At 43.9% G+C, this 19,230-nt stretch overlaps 1 protein-coding gene across 4 annotated transcripts; it reads left to right on the top strand.

The window, feature by feature from the left end:
* Positions 1 to 193: 193 nt before the first annotated feature.
* Positions 194 to 19,154, top strand: cep170ba (centrosomal protein 170Ba). Of its 4 annotated transcripts, none has more exons than XM_062398099.1 (19): positions 200 to 480; positions 1,765 to 1,902; positions 3,682 to 3,771; positions 4,560 to 4,640; positions 5,317 to 5,373; positions 5,864 to 6,020; positions 8,412 to 8,540; positions 9,307 to 9,801; positions 10,484 to 11,400; positions 11,578 to 11,697; positions 12,144 to 12,282; positions 12,401 to 14,023; positions 14,832 to 14,973; positions 15,358 to 15,490; positions 15,836 to 15,970; positions 16,076 to 16,164; positions 16,621 to 16,714; positions 16,815 to 16,866; positions 17,137 to 19,154. In XM_062398099.1, the coding sequence occupies exons 2-19, from the start codon at positions 1,798 to 1,800 to the stop codon at positions 17,346 to 17,348; spliced, it is 4,770 nt and encodes a 1,589-aa protein (XP_062254083.1). In that variant the 5' UTR covers positions 200 to 480; positions 1,765 to 1,797; the 3' UTR covers positions 17,349 to 19,154. The 4 variants fall into 4 exon arrangements, with proteins under 4 accessions (XP_062254085.1, XP_062254083.1, XP_062254082.1 ...); XM_062398098.1 differs by having other exon boundaries at positions 201 to 480; positions 14,727 to 14,973; XM_062398100.1 differs by lacking the exon at positions 11,578 to 11,697 and having other exon boundaries at positions 201 to 480; positions 14,727 to 14,973.
* The last annotated feature ends 76 nt before the right edge of the window (positions 19,155 to 19,230 follow it).

The following is a 19,230-nucleotide window of genomic DNA, read 5'->3' as shown; positions in this document are numbered from 1 at the left end:
AGGACATCGTTTTTAAATGTCACTTTTGTTTATAATTATTTCTCCACTTAATCCTGTATGCGAAAAATAAACTTAATTCTTCTACTCATTTTACAGTGAGTTTTATTTTTTAAAGGCACCGGGAAACCAGTCAGAGTGAGACCTCTCGCCCCGCCTCCCTCCTCCACCACCTCTTTGAGCGGACTGACAGGACATGTCGAAGTGACGTCATCGTGTCGGGAGGAGGCGACGGCGGAGTTACGGCCGTTTGACAGAAGAAGAAGAAGCAGCAGCAGAAGACGAAGAAGAAGGGTGATGAAGAAGATGAAGAGGAGGAGGGTGTGAATGGGTGTGACCAGCGCTTACCTACCTGTCCTCTGTTTCACCTGGAGCCGTCTGTCGTGACTCTACCTGCCGCTCGTCGAGTGTCCTCCTCCGGCCGTGAGACGTGGAAGTGTGGCTTCGGTCCGGAGCAGAGCGGAGCGGGATCTGGATCCGAAGGTGCGTCTGGGCTGTTTTTTGTTTGTTCAGCGAAACAACGTCACTGTCACCGACATTTACAACAATGCTGCTGCTGCCTTCACGTGACGGGACGTAGCTTTGAGCCCGAGTCGTGAAGTGTTTCTGTCTCAGCTGCTGTGTCTCTGGAGGTAATGTGTAGGTGCCAAGGTTACAGGAAGTGAAAACCTGTGGAAGTTGGAAGTTGGAAGCTAAAGTGGTGTTGTGTGCTAGTCCCTGTTGACACATGTAAACCTGTCTGTCTCTAACGTGGCTGACTCACCATCACAAACACACCGTATCTCCAGAGTGGTTGTTTAGTTCTATTACGTTAGCAGAAACTGAATTGGTTGGATCAACAGGTTTAACTGGGCTACATGGTGACTTCCCCTCTCTAATCCTAGCATTGTAGCACGGGGGAGAACACAGGTGGAGGACTTTGGTCACTAAAACCATATTGAGGTTACTGCTTCATATATTCATCAATATGCTGCTTATGCATTGTGTAAACACAGTGAGGACGTGTAACACTTAATCGATCTACTTCAGGTTTCGCTGTTTCTAAAACATGTATTTGCTCTGCTGATAAAGAAGAGTTTCAATCAATCAAGTTGTGTTTGTATAGCCCATGTTCCTAAATCACAATTTCCCTCACTGGATTTAACAAGGTGCGACATCCTTTGCACTTAACCCTCACTATAATCGAGAAAAACTAGCTTTTAATAGAGGAAAGAAATGTAGAAACCTCAAGGGCACAACATGCACTCAGGAGCAAAAATCCTCTTTTGGACTTAAAGGAAATAATAATGTGATATTTAGGAATGTCGACATATGTGAACATTTATCTGTATTTAATTTTTAGCCCTCACGTCCAGCCTTTCATTAATGTTTTTAAAAGTTGACATCCATCCCTCTATTATCTGTATCGCCTCTCCTCTTGAGGGTCGAATGGGGACCTGGAGCCAATCGCTGCTGACACTGGGCAAGAGGCAGGGTACACCCGGGACATCGTATCAGAGCATATACACACACATATACAGCCAAACAACCATTCTCTCTCAAATTCACAAATGTGGACAATTCAGAGTCTTTAACTAAACTATTCCCACTCTCTGTGTGTTTGGACTGCGGGAGGAAGCCAGGGTACCCAGAGAAAACCCACTTAGACCCGGGGAGAAGAGAATCTCCACAGAGAAAGTCTCCGGCTGAACCGAAGTGCAGTGCTGGCCACCACACCCTCCTTTAAATTTGTCTTTGAATATTATTATTATTACTGTCTTTTCCCAGGATGCTAAGAAGATCCTGACTCGTGGCCCCAACATGAGTGTGACGTCATGGTTCCTGGTGAGCAGCTCTGGCACACGCCACCGGCTGCCACGAGAGATGATCTTTGTCGGCCGGGATGACTGCGAGCTAATGCTGCAGGTTAGTGTGAATCTGTACCCTTAAGGGAGAGCGTAGAGGGACTGTGTGCACTAGCTTTCGTGAAGCCTGCGTTTACACAGCAAACAGCGGCACGCTGGCGTATGAACCCTAACAGGTATTTGCTTTAATGTGTGAAAAGATGCCATGGATGGGTAGCATTGCTCCTCACTCATATCTGACAGGACAGCTCATCACATAAATACCACCAGTGGGAGGTTCATGGCATTCCTTGTGTGTGTGTGCATTTCTCAGTGTATAACCTGGTGACAGCTCCTCCACACAAAGTTGCTCCTGACAGCCTTTCAAGCAGGGACCTAAAACATTGCCAAAGTATTCTTGTTCTTGTGTGTTGCCTTCCATGCTTTGTCAGTTATAAACACAATTTCTTTGTGGTATTTGTGTCGAACTCTCCCTCCCATTTTCTCCCCATGCTGCATTTAGGCCAGTGAAAGAGGAATGCTGTCTCAGAAGCGGTTGTTTATGCTCTCCTCATTCCGTGTGTTATGCTCAGAAAAGCCCTGCCAACCACAGCGGTCGGTCAGATTGAAAAGTTGCTCACGTCCTCATTTAGGCGTCGCCGGACTCAGGAAAAAACCCTCAGCTTGTTCCAGTCTGAAATGATGCAGACTTGATCCACTGTTGCTCTGCTCAAATGCTTAGGACAACTTCCTGACTTGGAACCCTATTAGGTTTCGATCCAAAATAGTTTTTAACCCTTTAATTTGTAGGTTTCTCTCTGGTTTGTAGCTCTGTGCATTTTTGTCCATTCAAACCTCAGTTACATGTGTGTAACAAGAGAATCCTGCTTGGCTTGAAAAGCAGAGATTGAGTCTATGTTGAGTCATATCAAATGGCATAGCTGTGGGCTTCTACTTAAATGTTTGGACTTTCCATGGCAAGTGGGGCCTGATAAGTGTCTGTATCTCTATGACCAATATCTATTCTTTAGTTCAGTGGTGTATTTGCTTTTTCCCAGTACCAGAGCCAATGTTTTCTTTCTGATAAAGGAGGCAAAACACAGCTAAAGCCTGTCGAGTAAGGAATGTGGACTTCTAAAAAGCTGTCACTTATTTGACCTTATCAGTTGAGTAAACTGATAAATTCACCACTTCAGCCCGGGCATTATTCTCAAGAAGTTATTTGGAAGTCCACTGATTGAACAGGCCACTGCTAAAATCATTGAGCCATTGCTGAAGACCCACTTCTTCCTACTGGCCTTCAAATCTGTCATTGTCCAGTATTTTAATCCTCAATTATTCATAATGCTTGTTTCTCTTGCTTTTTTATTTCTATTTGTTCTTTGTTTTTATATAAAATGTTCTATTCTTTTATACATTGACTTGTTATATTAACAGTGCATACAGAGAGACAGTTGTATTAAGTGAGTGAGTTAGGAGGTCACTTTCACTCTTTGTGATTCTTTGTGCGACAAGGACACACTAATGATCAGAAAGGAGAGAGTGAGTCAGCCTGAATCACTTACTCGGTTTAACTGATGAAAATTGGAGGTCAGCATATTTCTCCTCTATTTAATGGCTTGGGGGTTGGTTGATTAGCACAATCTTCACCATCATCTCTTGCTTTGTTCAGAAGTTTACATCGATCTCAAACAGAGAAGAGTAGTTAATTCCTACACTGGAGAAACAAACAGTGCTTGATGTTTTGTCTTGAAACATTATTGTAAACAAATCCAAAGAGAAGCCAATTGATTGGTTGTTGTTTTTCTGTCCATCCTCAAATAGATGAATTGACTAACTTGCTTTACTCTTGTCTGTCTAGTCTCGCAGTGTGGACAAGCAGCATGCTGTGATCAAGTATGAACCGAAAACGGATGAGCACATGGTGAAGGACCTGGGCAGTTTGAATGGGGTGAGTGAGTCCATCTCTAGTTTCAGCCCAGAGTGATAAAAGCTCCTGAGATCCCTGAAGGCTCCAGTCTTTGTCCCAATGAACAAGAACGGTTGGTCAAACAGTAGAAATCAGGAGACTGGATCCTCCTTTTTTCTCTCTCTTTTTCTCCCTCACATTCTTCCTGGTCCATGCAGTAGCCCCCAATCCCTCCCTTCACCCCTCTGTTGCCACCTCATTGCACCATTATCCCAACGAAATCCAGAGTTGAGCAGTGGGAGAAACCGTGCATTGTTCTCACAGAGTGTTTCTTTCGGCCTCGGTCACTGCAGCCAAATTAATCAGAGCAGAACAGTGCACGGGCCTGTAACTGAAATCCAACATGGCTGTGTTTTCTCCTCAGTTTTCTTCATTGAATCTGGGTACACAAACTCTGTTCTTCAAACGTTCAGCTTTGTCTTTCTTGATGTTTACAGATCTGACAATAAAACCTAGAATGGCTCTCCAAATACAAGTTCAGGCAGAAGATGATCAGCAGCGTTGCATGTTTATTTACACCTGGCCATTAAGCATTCTACAACAGCTGAAACAGCCATTACATAACAACTTAATCTCATCAGAGATTTAATGTGTTGTGTTGATGAACTTTCAATGGGGAAAGGGCCAATTGCAAAGCACCTTATACCAAAGTACATGAGTGCGTGCCACAAGGAATTAAGAGAGCCTTTCACCTGTGAGTCAATGCGTTTACTTCATTAACAAACAGTGACAATGATTTTGGCTTCATGTTGTTTGTCTTTCTCTTGCAGACGTTCGTGAATGACCTAAGAATCCCTGACCAGACAAACATCACCTTGAACCTCTCCGATGTGATTCGATTTGGTTACGATATCCTTCACATTTTATGATCATTAACTTATATTCACATATTTGGTTTAACTGCGAAATTATCTGTGTGATTCATGTGAAACAGACGTTCTGCTCTTTGGTTGGAACAATTTTAGTTGGTGATTAGCAGACCACGCTGGAATGAGCCAGTCGTCAGCAGCTGTTTCACTCGCAAATGTTTTGCATTGTTTTCCTCCTCTGTGGTCTTTCAGTCCATTGGCATGTTAATCCCCTGTGGGTTTTCAGTCAGGGGTTTTAGATTATAGTCAATTGTGAACAGAAAATCTCCTGCACCCTTTGACCCCCCGGAAGCAGAAAAAAAATGAATGGTGAAATGTAGGTTGGATAACAGGGGGAGAGCTGTTCAGTGATCAGAACTGAACACACAAATGCGGGTCGTGTCATGTGATAGTACACATGTCAAGGAGTGGAGTGTGCTGCTTATTTGAAGTATAGCAGGTTTTTACTGGTTATCTTTTTCAAACAACACTTGACCACCTTTGTAGAGAAGGTGTAGAGTAGACATCAACACAGATTCAGTAAAAGAAAAACAAACTTCACAAGTCTCTTTGCCAACAATCTTCTCTAAACCAGATACAATGAACTGTGAATATATAAATAGACACATTATCACATTGTTTCAGAAAAAAATTGTGTTCTTTAACTCATCCTGCACATGCTCATGTATATATCCTGGAGAGGAGTCAACACAAGGTCCCAGAGGAAGCTCTTAAAGTAAGTGACACTGACAGTCTATTCCTTTTACCCTAGGCTGGCAGTGCCGTAATGCCTTTTACAAGAAACACTTTCTATGGATCTCCGTTTTAATGATAAAGTATAATTAAATACATCCCATCATCAACAATATCTTTCTTTATAATCTTTCCCTCTTTGTCTGATAAAAATTCACAGAGGCCTTTAAACTCACTGTGAATGAACAACAACAAGCACATGCTCTAAAAACTTCATCGGGTAATCTGGGGACTTAATATTTCCGTGTTAAAAGCTTTTTTGATTAATTTTCCATTATAATCGATTGATAGACATGTTATGTAATGTGTGTTGTCCTCAGTTGGTTGAGTTTCTGTGCCGGCAGCTCACTGAGAAGTAACTGTTGAAACGTCTTCCTCATTCTGTGTGTTGTGTGTCTGAGGGCAGTTCTATCTGTAGTGATTGTTGTCAGAGGGTCCCTCACATCCTGCTTCCCTCCTGTGTCTTTGTGCAGCATGAGAAGTACACCAGCCAGTTGCAGATCGGTGTAAAGGACCTGGAGGCCAAGACGAAAGAAAAATATCAGCTCCAGTCTTCAGAAAAGAGCAAACACTCTCTTTTCAATGTCAAACTGCAGGACAAGACTGAGCGAAGAGCCCACTCACTCACAGGTGAACAGCTTCCATTCATAAACACGCAGACTCAATCCTGGCCATTTTCTGCTTGCACAAGTACATGAACTGTTCTTGCAGCCTCAGAGGAACTGATTTACCCTAAGTGGATTTGAATTCCCTGTTCACACACTGGGAAGAGGAAGTCTTTGTGGCTTCGTGTCCTGCATGACTTTGGCGGCAGATCTCCTGATAAGGCCCCTGTGGCTTCTTTTATTAAGAGCTTCCCTGGTGTGAGATTAAGATGCCATGTGAGCGGAGAGGCCAAAGGTACAAGCCTATGGAGTCAGTAAAGAAATAGATCTTGAAAGCCCAGAGTTGGCAGGATGATTGCACATGACTCAGGGCTCGCCAGACAGGCTGAGCGGTGAGGAGTTAAGGACAAAAAGGTCTTATCTCTGTCAACCATTGCTGATTGCTGACCTCAGGTGGGGTACTGCTGACACTGGTCCACCACGTGTCGTGTGAGAGTTAGAAAGGTGTGTGGTGGTTGGGGGGGGGGGGGGGGCGCCAACTTGGCACTTCTGTCCTTGTAGGCTGAGGTGGATTTGTTGCTGTTTATATTTACAGTCGCTCTTTCCCACTCTTTCTGCGCTGAGCTGTACTGAGTAAATCCAATTTTACAGTTTAGGGGAACAGTCGGAGAATTGTTAGTCTGAGGGAAGCACTTTGTGAATGAAGCTCATTCACAGTTCCCATTCCAGCTGTTGTTGATTTAGCAATTCTCATGTTTTCTTCTCCATAATCGCCCTTATGAGCTTGGAGGGAAAACCACAACTTGTGCCTAGAATAGGACATTCACAGTACTAGGCTCTGACTGCCTTATAAATGTGTCTTTGAACTGTTTAAATCATTTGCCTTGTTTATGTAATGTGTTTCCTACTAGGATGGTTGTATCTCCTGCAGCTTAGAGATAAACCACAGTGATCCACTAAACCTGCGACCGCAAACTCTTTGCTGGGCGCATTCACGGCTGCAGCGTATCTGCAGCCTTGCCCTGTGTTGTTGTAACCCAGTCCACGTTTGAGATGACGACACTACCCGGATGATAAATGAACAGTGTCAACAAGATAAGGCAGTTTTCATAGTATGTGAGAGAAGATAAAACACGACTTGGTTTGAACACTTACAATAAGTCGGGTGTGTTGCGTCTTTTTTTCAGATAACAAAAAATAGACCCTGTCCCTCACAACAGCAGCCTTTGCTCCCTGTCTTCCTTTTTACTTTTTCATATCTCTTTGTCTTTGTAAAAAAAATGGATTCTCTTTGACTGAATTTGTTTGGCTCGTACCCTCGACATAAATGTTTTATGTACTCTGGATTGAACTCTGCCAGGACCTGGGGCTATTCAGTGTTTACTAAAGTGACGCTAAATGTATTGTCCAGTTTTCCATACATCAGGACTATATGATTTAAAATATCCTAAATTCATAATCCTTTTTTAAAGGAATTGCTTACGTTGTCACCTACTGTACTTTCATAACATCAAGTTTCTGTACAAAGCTTACCCCAAAAATTATCTAGTGTTGAATGTCCATGTATTCAGTACAGTTAACATATTGGTTAACTGGTATGTTGAGGAATATGTCCCATAGTAAAAAGTGCTCATGGTAATTTCATCTTGTTCAATCTTTGGTCCTTGTGGTCGTCTTTGCTCATTACCAAAACAATAAACTCCACATAAAGCGCAATCCTCAGTCCACTGGCCCTTTGACGCTCACTCGTGTTTTCCTAAGCTAAAAGCAGAGGCTTGGGTAAGGGGAAAGGAATTAGTAACGTGCCCTGCTGCTCGCCCCGTCACTCTGTTGATGTCTTATTGTGTGTGTCCAAGGCAACAGTGGTGCACTGCTGCTGATGCTTAGGATTGTGGAGCTGCTCGACACCAGTTAAGAAACCTTATCAGGGAAATGAGCCTTCATTACCCAGGTTGCACCTGTACAGGAAGTTGAGTATATACTGAGGTCAGTGCGCAAACTATGTGCAAACTACAGTATCACTGTCAACAAAAATCCTCAGCTTAGATTGCCTGGTTATCCTACTGTCCGTATCGTATCTTTTTTCTTTGAAGATTAGGATTAGCTTCATCCCGACCCACACAAGGAGGATTATGTTTTGGTGGTTTGCGTGATACACTGTGTCCCTCACTACTCTCTCTGTGTCATGGGAATGTGTGGAAATTGTAAAAAGCCCAAAGCCTTTTGATAGTGTAACACTTTACTTGTGAGCTCCTGTGTTGTCTTATGTTTTTGCAAGAACAAACATTAACACAACAATGTTTTATCGTGTGATTTACATGTATTTACCTAGAGAAGTCTGTATCAATCCAGTTCCTCCTTTCTTTTTGTCCCTCTGCCTAATGTGTGTTTGTCTGTTTTTGTGTTTGTCTGTTAGCTACCACAGATTCTCCGATATCCAAGCCCACTCCTCTGTATGGCCAGCCATCGTGGTGGGGGGAGGATGAGGACCCTGCCAAGAAAAAGCGAAGCAGAGGTGGGAAATCGCCAGAACAGGAGTCTCCAGGTCAGAGAATGAATCTTGTATTTTTACTGTTATTTGCACAAGCCCATGACTAAATTATGACATTTATAATAAAGTGTTTCAACCTTTAAATCAAAACTTGTGCTACAGAGTTATTTTTCTTTAATTATTTCGGGATATGCCATGTCTAGGAATTAGATTCTAATTTGTAGGGACATGTTTTTCTATGGCGCTTCTATCCGCTGCCCTTTGTGGGTCACTGAGAGATGGATGGTGTTAAGCCCAAGGCAGGTTTCTGGCTGCCAGTTGTGGATGGCTAGCCAGGCAATACCATGCCAGGGCATTGCCGGTCTGCCTCATGATGGATTATGAACCTCTAAGCTGCCGTGTGGGTGTGTGTGTGTTTGTCTCATGCTGCCCTGGTTGATACAGATTATTCCTGCTCCCCTCCACTGGACTCTGAGCTCATAGTGATATTTGGCCTCATAAACCAACTGGCAGATTTGTTTTTCAGTCTAACAGCTGGATACATTGTCTAATTTATGGTTCCCCGTTCCATTGATTGTGTGACAGTGTCATCCCAATCAAGCTTTAAGAATTTTGTTTGTGAGGATTCAGAGATTTACTCTGTGTAGCTATAAATATTGGCTTGGAAAGGATCTCAAAAACAACTAGAATTCACCTATTGTATGTCTGCACTTATTAATTAAAGCTTAAAGGGTAATTTCTATAATTAACAGAAAGTAGATTATGTTGAGCCATCACCAATTATTGTTGTGTGTCTTATATTTGTGTTTCTTTTCAACAGAGCATGGTAACGATGTGACAAAATATGAGGTCAACGGTTCTCTGTCCGAGAGTCACGCCAAGTCCATCTTCTCCTACCGCCGGGAGCCCAGCTACTTTGAGATTCCTACTAAGGAGTTCCAGCAGCATCCTGCCAAAAAGCCTGAGTCGCAAGTGCACGAGGTTCCCACAAAGGACACCCCCGATCCCACCCAGTGTGTCCCTTCCACCCCCACACCTCCCGTGGTCCAGAGCCATGCTTCCTTCACCATCGAGTTCGATGAATGCACACCAGGTAAAATGAAGATCAAGGATCATGTGACAAAGTTTTCTTTCCGCCAGCAGAGAAAGCTGCCCTCTACGGAGGTTGTCACCACACCCACTGAGGTGATTTCAGTAGAAAGCAAAGTTGCTGATTGGCTGGTCCAAAGCAATGCTAGCATGTTGAGGAGGAGGTCACAGGCTGAGGACATGTACAGCACAATCAGTGACCCGTCATTTCTGAAGAACACCAAGGGTGAGTCCCTTAAACAGGCTGCATCCTTACTAATATGTTTTCATTTTAAAACAGCCTTTTATAACTAAAGAGATTTTCATCCATAAGAGTGTTTTAGCTCTGCATCAGTAAAAATCCCCATCCATACGAATCGGTTGAAAACGCAGATCACGTGACACTGGGAATGTGCATGCTGGTGTACACAGGACGCAAATTGTCCACTCTGCAGCTGGTTGCTTCCTTACAGTAGCAAATACTACAAAAAATAAACAATAACGGTGAAAAGTAAGACAAGGGATTCATTTTTTGGGACCAATGACGAGGTGGCACTGTGACTGACTGTAAGTGTTTGCAATGTTATGCCTTCACTACTTGTAGTTGAGACATGACTGAGAAAAACCAAGCAGGAAGCATATGCAGGTGACCGCGTCATTGTTTCCAAACATCTCTTTTTCTGTCCAGCCATACGACAACGCAGCCCTGGAGTTTTTAAACTCAACGGGAACAGCAGCGTTTCCTAACTTCTTTGTTTTAGGCTCTCTGCATCAACTAGTGTGGATGGTAGGCATAGACGTAGCAATAGTGATGTGTTTTAAAACGAAGATGTACTAGTTTGGATGTAGCCACAGTTTGTGTTTCTGTTTACAAACAACTGCTGTAGTTTCTTAGTGGGTGAACTGACTTGTTGTCTTTCCATCATCAGCAAACACCCATGAAGATGGCACCCACAGTGATTCAGGGGATCCTATAATCAATGGGAATGATCTTCTCCCATCAGAACATCAAACGGTGTCCCAGGTTTCTCCACAATCTAAGAGAAGCCCAATCCCACAACAGCTCACCACCCCTGACTCTGAGGAGCCTGTGTCCTCCTCTCCTCCAGAGTCACAGTCCATCTCCAGTCTTGACAAGACTGAGCCACAACAGGCTTATGTCATTGAATTCCTAGATGAGAATCCAAGAAAAAAGCGCTCCCAGTCGTTCACCAATAACTCTTCCCCGCCTGAGCCCTCAGGCCTCAGGGTGCAGCAGGAGAAGGAAAGGAAGAGCTCAAGCCCATATGCAGAGAGACAAGTCTCCACCATCCCACCAACCCAACGATACACTGTCCCCCTGAAGAGCCTCGCTTCCACAGGTCCCCAAAGAGCTGGCTCATTACGAAGGGAGAAGACAGAAGACCGAATCAGCACCAACTTTTCCTCCCGCTCTTCGCCTTCAGTCCCGGCAAAGCCCTTCAGCAGTGTGGGCCGGAGATCCAAACTCGCCCAGGAATTCACAGCTGAATTGCACAAACAGGCAAAAAAGGTCCTTTCTTCCAATTGGGAGAAAACTACATCTAGATCCCCTCCAGCAGCAAAACCAGAGGCAGTTTTAAAATCACAGGCCAGTCCCCCTCCCCTTAATTCTACCTACCAGCCACAGACTTCCTCTCCGATCCACAAGCCTATTCCCCTCAAGGCCCCTGTGATGCCCCCAGCGTCTCACCTTGTGGAAGTCAAGAGCCCCCTTCTCAGCCCCAGAGCCGAAGAGGACGACTGTCTGAGTGATGCAGGAACTTACACCATCGAAGCAGATCTCCAAGATAAAGAGCTGGAAGAAGCACGGAGCAAGATTGACAAAGTGAGTCTTTCAATCTATTTTGTGTTCATTCTAAAAGCAAAGTTGCTGTGGCTAAAGATTGCATCATGTTCCTTAAAGGTAATAAAAGCTGGTATTACAATTCACCAATGTCTCATGGAGAAAGTCCCACTTCTCCGTCCATACACTTATCCACCTGCGATGCTTTGTTCCTGACAGGTGTTTGGTGTTGTTGAGAGCCCAGAGCGAACCAACCAGAGTGAAGCAGAAACATCATCAGCATTTAGGCCTGTTATTGGGCAGGGCAGGGAGCAGCATAGTCTGAGTAGCAGTGGGCAGGTGAGGCCAGCTCCAGAGCAGGGACAGAGTCTGGTGAAGGTAAACAGTCCTCCTCCGGGTGGGATCTGTTGATACATTATATTAATGTCAGCTCTAAAGACAATGACTCAATGCGTTTGGTCAATAAATCATAACTGTTGCACAAATCAGCGTGCACTGCTGTCTTGATTTGCCCTCTTGGAATTTCAGTTCTTTTTGGTGTCTCTGATATGATTTTGTGATTTCCTCCAGTTTCTGGGTTCCCTCTTTGGTTTTTCTCTCTAACCAAATACAAGTTTAAACTTCACCTGTCCCTCATAATTTCTAATGACCAAGACTGATGTTTGATATCTTTTCTGCTCTTAATATTAACATTGTTTCCTACTCAGGGAATCATATTGTTTTACCTGTGCTTTCTTCAAAATGTTGTTTCTTCTCTTGAATAAGTTGACTGTTTTCTCATGCAGGTGCAGCAAGCAGCTGCAGTGTTACAGGGGGCTCCTAAGTGGATGTCTTGCTGGGCCAGCTTGGCAGACAGCTACACAGAGTCTGGCCCCTCGTCTGGCCTCTTTGACATCTCTTCCCAGATGGATCTGTCAGGAGGGGGTAAGTGTCTGATAAGTTACGATTCTATTTGAAATGATAATGAGACAACCTGATAAATATGAATGATATTCCGTTTCAATACATGTTGTTAATATGCGTTAAAACTCTTCCACTTCAGCACGAGGTACAATCACCAGCAAGGCCTCTCTCAGCCGCAGCTATGACAGTACAGACTCAAGGGCTCGACGCATCCTGCCCCAGGTACCAGTGGGGGAGAAGAGTGACGTTACAACTCCCAGCATTCATGTTCATTATGACCCCCATTCAACATTCAATGTAGAAGAGACTAGCCTAGTGGGCCGCACTCCAGAGGATGGCATTCACAGGTTGTCAGTGCAGGACGAGGTAGAGCCTGACAGCCTGAGTGACGCCAGCAAGTCCAGTGATGGTTCCATCATAGAGCAGAGGAGGAGACAGCTGTCGGACTCAGAAGAGAAGACACGTGGTGAGAAGTCCAGACTCTCAACCAAACCTACATCATTCTACATCGAGTCAGACGAAGCTCCGTCCAAACCTGAATATAGAGGCTTGAAACCAGGCACACCTAAGGCTGAGAATGAACTTGCAACCAAAACTTACTCAACAGTCACCATGACCAAACAGAGAGGTAACCAGGACTTCGGAAAAGTCAAACCCAGCGCATCGGCTCCTATCCTGAGCGAGAGTGCTCAGAGTCCAGAGTACAAAGAGGCCAGGACAGTATCTCCATTAATCAGACAAGAGAGCTTCACCAAGGAGCGCCCTAGCAACCCCAGATTGCCAAACATCTCTAGCCAGTCTGCTCCGAAAGATCCCGACACTGAATTATTCCAGAGAGCCTGCAATCAGGACACTCACTCTTACCTGAAAGAGACGGAGGATGTTCTGGCTGTTCTGGAGGCCAAACTTAAAGCAGGACAATCAGGAAGCACTCCCTCTCCAATAATGGACTCTCTCTCTGTGGAGTCTGATGTGGATACCTCCAGCACAGTCAGCCAGCATAGCAATACAACCAAGCAAAACACACTGGCGAAAAAACCCTCTGTTATTGGCCTCCATAGGGAAAAGTCTTCAGCCAGTATAGCGAGTCAAGACTCAAACCATCAGTCCGTGCGTCGTCCTCAGCGAGCTGACAGCAGCAGTAGGACTGAGTCTTTCAGGAGGCCAGTTGGACTGAGACGTAGTGTTGGGAAACGTGGCTCCACAGACCTGAGTGATGACCCTCAGAGCTTACCTTACTCTGATCAGGAGTCTAACAACTACCAAGCCCGCAAAAAATACACCATGACCCATCAGAAGGAGGAAACAAAGCCCACCAGAGTGTCCCAGCCCTTGAGTCGTGCCAACAGTTTGACGGCGCCGAGACCCACCAGGGCATCCATGCTGCGTCGCGCTCGCTTGGGAGAGGCCTCAGACAACGAGGGCACGGAGACTGACAGGCTGACCCAGGAGGCGGCCAACATCCAGGCTAAGCAGCCGCAGGAAACCAAGAAACTCACCAGGCTGGATATGCTGGCGATGCCTCGTAAGCGGACGGGCTCATTCAACACGACCAGCGACACCGAGTCGTCCTCCGTCCCACATGGGATGGGCAGGAGCTCAGGATTCTCCAACCGAAGCACAGAGTCTGGCGGCAGCTCTGTTCGACGGGCTTCTATTCCGGGAGTAAAGTCAGGGGAAAGGCCGCAGAAAGCAGAGCTCAACAAGACTCCAATCACCCGTGGACGTTCAAGCAGTGCCAAATATGCCACCAGCACGGCAAGTGAGTATAACACAGACCCTCACACATACCTGTCTTATTTAAAGTCAAATATTTTGATTGTCATAACTACTGTATGTCAGTATAACTCATCATAGAAAAGAGGTTCAAGGTCTGTCAAACTGTGGCCGTGGTGAATGGGTTTAATAAAAGTCCTTGATAATCTATATTTTGGGAAATATATCCTAGCCTTTCTATTTTCTATACTTTCTATTTTGTGAAAGTGGGAATTGACTCTGGACTTGTTGATAACAATAATACTAACATTAATACAATACTTTCAAATAAACTTAAATATTTTCCTTAATCTCCACACTGTTCTCATGCAGTTTATGGTAATATGTGACCTCACCTTTGTTTACAGTCATACCATGAGGATATTGTGGACATGTTGAAAACTACACTACTACTACCAGCCCTGTACAAAAGGAATTACTGCGTGGTCTGGTACTCAGCTGTAGTACTGTGGAAGTGAACTGCTCATTTCAGTCGTTACATTATTTTTGAAACATTGAATTGGTCACAGTTGTAGTGATGAGCACTTCCACAGCACCTTACCTGACTCTTCTGGGAAGTTTATTGGTGGCTACCTGAAATACCTGGTGGTGATTTTCTGGCCTTTACTCTTTGACTCTCGTCTGTTCTCTTCCTCTTTTTCTTCTTTACCCGCCCTCCTCTGTAACTCAAACCAAATCACGACGCCAAGGCTCCAGGAGGCGACAGCAAGGCTCTGACTGTACCTCTACCTCAGACGAGGAGTACGACTCAAACCAGAGCACCCCTAAACACAAACGCTCCCAACCTTCCTCAGCTTCCCACAGTCCACGCAATCAGCCTCGGTCCCAGCCGCTGGTCGCCCTGCATCCGAAAGCCAGCGGCAAAGATTCTGAGGGGGAGAGCCACGAGGGAGACGCCCTCCAAAACTGGTCCACACACAGTGCTCAGATTGCACGGTAAGACAGAAGATAGATTTCATTTAGTATAACAAACCTTTTTTCTGTTGTGGATACTAATGTTTTCTAAAGGTTAAATCAGTGTGACATGAAAGATGATGTCACTCCTGCAGCCTTTACAGCTTCATGTTTGAGTCAATTTAAGATTTGACCCTATACATGCAAAATAAGATACAACAAATATGATGCTCTGTAGAAAATAGATTAACTACTGGAAAGATTTTGCTGACATAATAAATTGGCAGAAATAGAATTTAACAGTTTAACAATTTCTTCTGTTCCTAATATGGATCATCTTTGTAAAGAAAGAAAAGGTTTTACATTCAGTGGAAACTGCTGTTATTCCGGCAGCCATCTTTCTAATAAATGTTTGCTCCCTTCTAGTTTGAGTCAAGACCTTGCTAAAGACCTTGCTATCTTGGCCAGAGAGATCCATGACGTGGCGGGGGATGGAGAACCACATAGCGCTGGAGCGGAGAGCAGCGCGCCCACGTCCACAGTGACTGCTCACGAACAGGTGCGTCACAGTGGATATCTTATACTTGGTGCAGTTGCTGATTAATGGCACAGAGGCATTAAATCTTTATTTTTTAATTACCTCAGACTAAGGAGGATTCTCTTTCTATCACAAGCTACACTACAAGAGGAAGTCTCTCTCACTGCTTTAGATGCAGGTTCCTAAATTGCTACCAATTGTTGCTACACTGTTCCCCAAAATGTCCACTAATCAGTCACTTAGTATAGAGCAGTACATCATGGTTTCATCTCTTTTGAATATTGCTTTATTCATTCATCAGACATGTAGTTTGTCTCTTTTTCTGTCTATCTTACATCCTGACACTAATGCCTGATTGTTTTGCAGCTTGTTCAGCATATTCCAGAGGCTGGTCTGAACTATCAGAGAGTTCCACCAAGTTCTGCCTCGACGAGGGAACCTGAGCTGAGCTCCAGGGACCTTGAGCAGAACGGCAGGGCGCGAGCTCGGAGCAGTGACGAGGTTTGACACAGCATGCTGTTCTGCCTCGTTGCTACCACCACTGTGATGGGAGCATGGACAGATCATTCTTCATTAAGTTTTTTTTTTTTTCATGTTTTCCTCTAGCTCGTTGTGAACAATCTGATGCTGAACCCAGTGACTCAGATCATCGTGGCCATCAGAGAAAACACTGAGCAGCTTGCTGATAAAATTAAGTAAGATGTACACAAACATCACAAACATGAACATCCTTCATTCCCAGGCTTAGTCCAGGTTTGATGAAAAACTTTATTGACCTTGTCTAACAGCCAGATGGCACTGAGCCAATAATCTTATTAAATTAGTATAACCCGGTGAGTCCACATACAGACTCCGTCTTACTGACAGAGACAACAGAGATTTAATCTTCTAAGTAGATTAGTCACTGAATAAACATTTGTCTTAGAAAATTTCCATCGTTAACTGTACCCTGTTTTTTTCACGGAGGATTTATTTGATCAAAAAATAACCAGACTCCAAAGAAGAAAAATATACTGTGTATTAAGTACCCACCACTAAAATGCTCTTAGAAGGTCTTGTACATCAGTATTGATTTAATGAAATCATTTTTTTTTTATTTTTAAGAACTCTGTAAAACAACAGCTTCCTAACATCTGCTATTGTACCCGCAGGGTACTGTTCCAGGATAGGGCGGATATCTGGGAGCAAATTGAGGCAAAGATGAACTCTGACAATGATGTCCCTGTCGTCAAAACCTCCAACAAGGTCAGTGATTTTTACCGGGGGATTTCCTTAGAACATTCTCAAGTGAAATGCTCTTTAAAGAATAAATGTGTTTGAGCTAAGTCAGACATTTGTGTTTTAGGAAATCACATCAATCTTGAAAGAACTCAGGAGAGTTCAGCAACAACTTGAAGGTGAGTGACACCATAGACAACATAAATGTATATACAGTACATATAATATACACATATTTTGTATTTCTGTGTCATGCCAAGGTCACCACTAATTTACAAATCAGTTAAACTTCCTCCAGTATTTCATTTAAAAAATGTGATAGAAACATAGAAATTAAATAATAGAGAATTTACATATAACATTTCTAAGATGGAAATTGAAGATGGAATTAATCTTTATCTGTGTAAAACTTCTGTATAATAATACTTTTGTTGCATTTCTCTGTCCAGTCATCAACACGGTCATGGAGCCCGGTGGGCAACCCGAGGCATCAGAGGCCTCTTCCTCCTCGTCTGGAGTTCGCCTCTCCAGAACTCCTTCATCGCGAGACTGGAGAACCGTCCATTCCATCTCTAAAAGAGGCGGCGGCCCGAGGCCCAGTGAGAGCATCAGGAGAGCAGCGGTGACACCAGACGATGTCCGACAGGGATATTTAGTGTGAGGTCGCACACGGCCCTGAACTTCAGCTGTGGCCTCGCACACACAGGTGTCCGACCATTGTGTTCCAAATGAAAACAACAGGGAGGAAGTGAGACTAGATTCACGGAACCGTACCTTCCTGCACATGCACACATACACACTACTGCACTATGAGCACTTCACAACTACACAGCACTGTTACCCACAGTGCCTAACGCCCTTAAAGTATGCTCATTTACAGGCTGACATATGCAGTGATGATTTGAGGAAGTATCATACTTCCCCCCCCCCCCTCATCTGAAAGTCCTTGAATATTGATTTGTTTCTCTGTTAGAGATCTTCCTCATTATTTACCAATGATATGACCAACATGGCTGATTTTAAAAGCTCTATGTTATTACTTGGTGCAAATTGACCTGAGCTAAATCACCTCAGGGAAACTTATCAAATCATACATTTTGTGTTTAGTGATATTTTGAGGAAATAGAACATCATCTTCACAGATGTTAGTGAACTGTGTTTGTTTACTCCATAAACCCATTGCATTTCCTTTTATATATTTTCTCCATTGATTTTGTCTCTGTTTGCCAGTTTTCTCTTTTATAGACCAGATTTGTGGAAGAATGTAAAGTATTTATTAGGGGTGTTCTGTGACACACGGGTATTTTGTAACCGAGTCAACATGATTTTGGGAGCGAGCTGGTCGACCAGCGCATCTTACACTACACCGTTAACACCAGACAATCTATTGTGTATTTATTCCGTTATTTCCCTGAAACATGTTCAGTACATTGGCATCATCGGTGTTTGCTCGGCTGGAGGTGAAATCCCTCAGGTTTCCGATTGGAGGCTGTGGCTGAGTCCCTGGTTCAGTCACCTGGCAACCACAAACTGGAGTGGCTGTAAAACACCAGTAGTCGGTGTTTAAGCCCTCAAGTGCTTCTGAAAAGTGTGTTTTTATTGTGTAAAACACAGTTGGGGGGCTTGAAACGTGTGTTGTTTTGTTGTCTTCTATGACTGAAGAGGACAGTTTCCTTTGACAATCATAAACAATCTTCTTTAATCGAACTCATCATACGCTACATACACCAATCAGAAGTGACCACGTGACTCCAGACCGAGGAAATGTCCAATCTCATTGGTCCTGTGACAAAAGTAATGTAATGACAACTTGTGTGTAAATCCGATCATTAGTTTCGTTCTGTATGTAAATATCTGAAGATTTGTGTAGATCAGACAAAATTACCTCTCAGTCTTTTGCCGTTTGCACTAATGTAGAACAGCTTCATCCCCTGGACCTGATGTTCTGCCAAAGCCTTTAACTCTCCTGCGTGTGACAGATTGTAAATATCTGGTGCTGTGGGGTTTCAAGCGAGGGGGAGAAGAGCGACCCAGTACACCAGCACGTTTTTTAACTTCCCCTTTCCCAGTCCAAACTCTACGTGTGATTGTAATTGGGAAATTCTCATAAGTGCCACAGAGCTGTGTGGGGACGACGTTTCATGCAGCCCAGCACAGTGGTTGTTTACAAGCTCCGGCAAAACTGAATGTTTGTCCTTCCTCGCTCCAAGTAATGCTGCTCTTCATCGGTGGGATGGTGTTTCCACTTTGTTAAACTACATCTAAACCCCAGAAAGTCAAAGAGACAAAGATTAACGCTGCGTCTCATGTTTTGATAGTAACTTTCTGTTTCCCCTCCTCCTCGTCCTCCTCCTCTCAGGATGATTCATAGTTACATGGTATTTATGTTTGGATATTTGTGTCATTTGTTAGATGGTGATTGCAGGTTTGTTTCTTTGTTATTTGAAAATAAATTTGATGAGCAGTGCTGCTTTCTCCGACTCTTTCACATCTCTTCTATTTACTCACAACACCTTTTTTTATATACGTGAGCATTTTCAAGT

Source organism: Platichthys flesus, chromosome 10 (genome assembly GCF_949316205.1).
Source record: "Platichthys flesus chromosome 10, fPlaFle2.1, whole genome shotgun sequence".
NCBI classification, from domain to species: Eukaryota; Metazoa; Chordata; class Actinopteri; order Pleuronectiformes; family Pleuronectidae; genus Platichthys; species Platichthys flesus.
Note: the sequence above shows the minus strand (reverse complement) of the source record. Positions and strands in the feature narration are given on the sequence as shown.

Excerpts from the sequence above, each read along its gene's own strand:
- cep170ba (XM_062398098.1), top strand. The coding sequence starts at position 1,798 with ATGAGTGTGACGTCATGGTTCCTGGTGAGCAGCTCTGGCACACGCCAC. Across the intron at positions 4,641-5,316 it reads TGATTCGATTTGGTTACGAT|GCTCATGTATATATCCTGGA; the intron begins ATCCTTCACATT and ends CATCCTGCACAT. Across the intron at positions 16,165-16,620 it reads CAGCTTGCTGATAAAATTAA|GGTACTGTTCCAGGATAGGG; the intron begins GTAAGATGTACA and ends TTGTACCCGCAG.